A 6,703-nucleotide genomic window follows, 5' to 3' on the forward strand; every position below is an offset into this window, starting at 1 on the left:
GGATGTCTGGATTAGGATTAAATGATGTAGGAACTATGATCTCTTTTGCAAACTCTATCATTTTATCCAACACTTCATGAAAAATTTTATGAATTGTTTGTGTTGAGTGTTGGAACCTGTTTTTCAACACTCTATAACGTTGATTGTGACCTATAATCATCAAGAAGATAGCCATTTTTTCTTCAAACCAATATATGTTTGCTATCCGTTAACCAACCTTTTGTTTTAAAGTGATCACATAATCGAATGAAAGCTTCACAGGACATGCGCAACAAGTCAATACATTGTCGATCACTACCTTCAAGTAGCTCATTCGTAAATTGGCGTCAAGTCATTGCAAACATATTATCTCTTTTCCTTTTTCAGCGCCTTTGTCGCAAGTAGAACATATATAAAAATACGACCATGAGAACTATAGTGTTGGTATTGTTATTAATGATGATTTGATTATTATCCATGATAAACCTGCTAAAAACATAAATAAAATGTCAAATAGAAGTAAACTTTGATATCAAATGCATTACCAAATAACAACTAGTTCAACATCCAAAACATGTAACCAAATTGTCAAATATCAAACACATAAGCAAATAACATGTTCAAATACAAATCACATAAARAAGTAACTTGTTCAAATTCCTAAAACTAATCCATAAGCCCCATTCGTCTAGCCGTCCTTGAAATCCATGATGTTAATATATCAGCGTCTAAAGGAATCGACAACCATGTCTCTCTTAATAATGTTGACTGCCCAAAAATGTCAATGGCTGCACCATAAAGAGGACTCCTTTTATCAAGGCAAAGAGTGTCCAACTGTTCAAGACAAGCATTTAGGTTTGAGGCTTGTTGTGCAACAAGTGCAGTTTGTTGTTCAACAAGTGTGGCTTGTTGTGTAACAAGTGTTTGAAGTGCACCCCTCATTTCTAGAGCCAATTCATCCATGTCGACCTTGGTTTTACTCTTCTTCTTCGGTCTAAATGGAATTGTGCTCGCAATATTGACGGTTGGTCCTTCCTCCTCATCTCCATCCACCTCATTTTCAGTTTCTTGAGTAGTAGGGATATTGGATGTAAATGATGAAGATGAAATTGTAGTCCTCTCACGGGTTGAACTAGGGGCATAAGCACGAGATCCGGTAGCAGAAGTCCCCTCAAACAAAGCTATACATAAATCAGGGTATACCAATGGTGCAGTCTTTAATGTTCTTGCCTTGGGATGCCCCTGCGTCCAAATTAAGTATTATTATTTATATAAAACTCGTGTTTTTGTCTATAATATCTAAAAAGGTAAAAAAGAATAAAAACTAACCTTGAAGAAATCTTCCCATTCTTGATTAGTTAGGGTGAACGTATTCATTTCAGGGTCATAAATATTCTCTGTTTTATTCCTTAGGTACACCCATCCCGAATACTTTCCCTTCAAATAATCATATTGGTTTTTCAGTTGTTTCTGGGTGATTTTACATGGCAAACTTCCTCAAGTTTGGTTGCCACTTTCACCCAAGTCTCCTTGCGAAGACTACCTCCATTTCGACCCACTTTATGGACCTCTTCTATACAAGTCTCTAGAAACCGTTTGGTAAGTTCGTTTGTCCACTTCACACGCACATTATCATCCATGACTAATAAATCAAGCAGAAAAGATAAAAACAAGCATTTAATGACAAGATACCATTTAACCAACTTCAAAGTAATCACAAGCATGATATCAACCAAAAACAAGCCACTAAACATGCAAGAAACAATCAGAAAATTGAAAGAATTACCACAGTTTCAATTTTATTCTATAATAAAACCATTTGATTTAGATTACAAATACTACAGTCAAATCATAATCACTGGCTTATAAGCTCCAAAAAGCCAAATGAAACAGGAATATTAGCATCAAAGCAACCAAAATGTTTCAAAATCCAAAAGGGGCAAACAGAGCAGCTATCAATCAAATATTTATGTATATTCCTCATATTCGGATGGACCTAAAACTGGTACTGGTTCTTGTACAATAATGTACCCTTATTCTGTATGTACAGATGTTGGTTCTACCATGGTCTATGGATATTCTCAACCATATGGAATAAACAGCAGCTACTAATACCCCCCCCCCCCCCAAATTTAAAAGGGCCAAATAAAACAAAAAGGGGGAAAAACAGGTGTTACACATTGATCTGGCCGAGTTTCGTGATTCGATTATTTCAAGATCAAACCAAGAAAGTTTGTTGGGTTTTTTGCAGGACGAAGGAATTTGTGTTTAGGGCTTGGACTTGTTCTGAATCAATACAGTTGAAACCAAAATCAATGGATTTAAAGGAGGAGCTGAACAAGAATCTTTATGAACCTCTGGAGCCATATGCTACTGGGTTCTTCCCTTGAGGTTTACAGTAGGTGATACTTCTATTYTAACCAACTCTACTTCAGCCCCACTATGCATATGAGACGTAACAATGTGTATTAATGAACCAGTGATGTAAAATTGGTTGCAGCCTCTTAATTGTCCCTCCAAATCTCTAAAAACAAACAAACAAACTACAGAGATCACCAGCAATTCAGCATTATTTTGGGGTGAGTATCTCAGCTTTTTACTCTATATAACTTCCTGATCATAAATTGGCCATAAAGTTAGGTCAGTTTATGTACATAAAAAACCCCTTATAGGATTTCAACCGTGGGGTTCACATACAAAAACCCTTTATAGGAGGTAAACCCTAAACCATTTTTTGAACCAGGCAAAACAGAAACCAAGCAAGGAGAAAGAAAATCGAGAGATTGAGAGCTTGAGAGATCGAGATGGATACCTTAAATCGAGCGATGGAGAGGTACAAGACGGTAGGCGAGAGCTTGAGAGAGAGATCGAGAGGTAGAAGACGGTCGGYGAGAGCTTGAGAGAGAGAGATCGAGAGGTAGAAGACGCAGCGATGGAGAGGTTACGGTCGGCGAGAGCTTGAGAGGGTAGCGACGCAATAATAAGAGCTTTTAAGTGAAAATGTTAGCTCTAAACAATTCATACATAATCAGAGCTTTTAAGCTCTTAATTGGGAAAAAAAAACAAACACACTTAATACCCTAAGGTCTGACCGATTCAGACATAAGAGGGTATTAAGTGATTTTTTTTGTAAAAACAAACAGGGCCTTAGATTCCCGTTCTCAACCCATGATCAATATGAGCTCGAAGCTTCCTTCGTAACTCTCAGAACTTCTTCATAGTGGCTCCCTTTCATGCCTCATTTCCTAGGGAACCTCAAATAGCTCTATTTCATTTATCTCATCCATATCCCAATTCCATTCATTTAATATCCTTTTGGTATCATTGACATAACATATGTCATTTCTATTCTATCGCTTTCTATTTCTTTTCTATAACGCTTTTTATTGTGATTTTTGAGTATTTTTACTTTCCGATCTATTATTTCAAAAAAAGAATATAATTATAATAAAGAATATAATTATAATTATTGTAATTATAGTAGCATTTATTTAAGAATTTTTTTTTAATTGTATATTCAATGATGAATGTTGTATTAATTAGAGTCTATTAGAGTATTTAAGAATATWTAAATATAGTAAGATAATAGAATAAATATATAAGAGAGGATATAGAGCGGGTAGCGGGAATCGAACCCGCATCGTTAGCTTGGAAGGCTAGGGGTTATAGTCGACGTCGATTCATCATTTTTAACGTCTCTAATTCAAAACCGAACATRAAACTTTGGTTTCATTCGGCTCCTTTATGGAAAATGGATAAATTGTTAGATTTCAGATGTGAACCAACTTACAAAAAAAATTATACCCATAACATCTATGTCAGCTTTTTGTTTGAATATATTCAATTCAAAACGACTCGCTTTCTAGATGATCCCTTTAGAAGAAAGCGAGTCTAACAATCTTTCTAGCTACTTCGTTCTCTATTTCTATTACTTGAAAATTAGCACTAAATAAATAGGAAGTGAAATTACCAAAAAACCCTTCAGATAACGAAATACACATTTTTAATTTAGGCGTATAATAGTCTTTAACTTGTTAATATTTTAAAAACTCAAAATAATGAGAAAATTCTTTTAAACAAATCATACTCTTAACAATATGCGCCACAATCAAGTTTTCCTTTTATAGATAGATTATTTTAGGCTTTCCTTCGAAAGATGAATATTGTAAAATGAATGTGTATAGCAAGTTATATATTTTGAAAGTTAAAGTAATTAAATTGCAAGTCAAATTATCAATTTACAATGAAATATACATTTTTCATTTACGGATAGAGTAGTCTTTAACTTTTTTAATATTTTAAAAGAAGAAAATTGCATCAAAATGAACCAACTTTGCCCTTATTCCTGTTTTGAGAATGAACTTTTAAAATATTCATTTTAGGGTGTAAGACAAACTTTTCATTTATTTAAGAGATTTGTTTACTTTTTTTTATTAACCTGAATATCCAACCCGTTATGTGAGCCGACTAATTTCAAGACGACCACCTGCTTTATGGGTAGTCCGGAGTTATCGCATTTGAATATCTGTGGCCACATGGTTATTTTTATTTCCCATTGGATTTAGACCTGGGATCTCCAGACACTTTTAACCTTTAAAGATGAAGCTCAAACTATTCATGCACCACCCTTTTAATTGAGATTTGTCTACTTGTTGACCATCTAACGTGTTATCAAATGATGTGGCAAGAATTAAAAAAACTTAAATGAATATTCTAATATTTTTAACGAAAATATATTTCCAAAAAGAAAAGGTTAAACAAACCTTAATCCCAATCCACCTTTCCGCCTACATCATCCTCACCTTCAACATACTACAAAATTGGTAGGTAATTCAAATCAGTGATAGATTGTTCAGAAATTCTTTGAGTGATGCATTAGTATTTTTTTTAAAACTTCAGATTCTACCAAACTATTGGTATTTTCTGGGTAATTTATAGGTAATTACGGACGGAAATTTCTCATTGTGATTTTTGTGGGTAAAAGTCATTTTGTTTTGTAGTGATACCCTTTCTGATAGTTGTTGTGAATACCCATCTAACTTAGGTGACTATTGTTAGGTCAAATATTATTGTATCTGAGATCATCGAGATTAAAGATTGAGGAGGTCAAAACTTAAAGTCAACTTAGTCAGCAAAAGTCAATATGGTGCTTAAATGTAGTTTGACTTTATATTAGTCAAGGTGTATAAATTGCTTTGTATTGTTAGTTGGTAGTTAATCTTGTTTGAACTGTCGTAGAGATTGTACATACTCATATTCAAGTCCAGCATTGTAATTTCCTCTAATCAATATACAAGCCGAATTCTCAAATTTTCAATTGCTATTTTTAGACTGTTGTTTTAAATCATTCAAACTGGAATTAACAATTGGTATCAGAGCAGAAGATCAACAATAATTTTAATTGAAAAAGTCGATTGTAAGTTTTTGATTTTGAAATTTGATATCAATTTAGTCGATTCTTGGCAGTTATACAAGAACTAAAGTTGATTGACATTGATTTTTGAGTGTCATATTCAAATTTGAAAGAATTTGGATAAATTTTGAGTAGTAAATCAAAATCTGGAGTGAAATTATTCAAGATCTTCAAAGTTATCGCATTGTATATATTCATAGTTATCGCGTGTATATTCAAAGTCATCGCATTTGTTATACGCGACAAGCTGAGGTTATCACATCATAAGGACCCAACAAAGTAAGGTTAGCGCATTATAAGGACTAGAGAAAGTAAGGTTATCGTATCATAAGGACCCAACAAGTTAAGGTTATCACATCAGGTTAATGCGACAAGTTATTGTTCAAGCGTAGTTGAATGCGACAAGTTAATTGGGTGCGACAAGTTTGTGGGATGCGTCAAGTTATTCAAGAAGGGTGCGGTAAGGTGTTAAGTTCAAGTTTGATGCGATAAGATGCGACAAGTTGATCAAGTTTTGCTTGTTGCGGTGACAAAATGTATTTTTATTAAAAATACATAACTACGGTAGGATGAAATGTAATTTATGAGTTGTTGCCTGTTAGAGATGTTGGAATACAATGAATATGCCGTGGATGTTTTGGATATAAATTATTTTGGTATAGTAATAGAATGAATGTCTAAGTGGTGTTTTAGATGTAAAATATTTTGGTGCATAGTAAATTATATAATCTGTAACAATCCGTAAAATTTCACATAACAAATACCACAAATGTTATACATAACATGTCATATTGGGTCTCAACTTACAAAGCTGTAACAACTGTCCAAAGACTATCATAAATTTTTTGCCACCAGTAAATTTCATACCAGAAGGTATAACATCATAACCAGAATGTTAAAAGCAGCTTTCACAACATTCTTCAACAAGCTTTACATATGAAACTGCAATTAACATCATTTTACACTCTTCCTTTACCCTCTATAAGTTGTTGTCCTAAAATGCGTATTTTTTAAAACAAAATGAGAGTTAGACCATACGGTCTAATGTGGAAATCTCTGCAAGTGTACATTATACAAAAACATTAAAAATCAAGCTTTTAAATTATGCACCAGGTAATAAAATTTTCAAATGATATAATCCAACCACAGATAAGATAAATAATTGGTTCTACATCTCCTTCAATTACACGTAGGCCCAAACGGCTCAACCCTACCTTTAAATTCACGTTGGCCCAACTGGCTCAACGCTAGCACTATATACACCTCTGCCTTACACACTTGTTGACCCAACTGGCTCAACGCCAACACCAT

General features: G+C 33.8%; 1 protein-coding gene across 1 annotated transcript; it reads right to left on the minus strand.

Moving 5' to 3' along the window:
• Window positions 1-508: 508 nt before the first annotated feature.
• LOC112512843 lies at window positions 509-6,703 on the minus strand. Its single transcript, XM_025118980.1, has 3 exons — window positions 6,607-6,703; window positions 2,792-2,874; window positions 509-1,221 (listed from the first exon to the last, which is right to left on the minus strand). The coding sequence occupies exons 1-3, from the start codon at window positions 6,701-6,703 to the stop codon at window positions 646-648; spliced, it is 756 nt and encodes a 251-aa protein (XP_024974748.1). The 3' UTR covers window positions 509-645.

This window comes from Cynara cardunculus (genome assembly GCF_001531365.2).
Source record: "Cynara cardunculus var. scolymus isolate 2C chromosome LG 5, CcrdV1, whole genome shotgun sequence".
Lineage (NCBI taxonomy): Eukaryota > Viridiplantae > Streptophyta > Magnoliopsida > Asterales > Asteraceae > Cynara > Cynara cardunculus.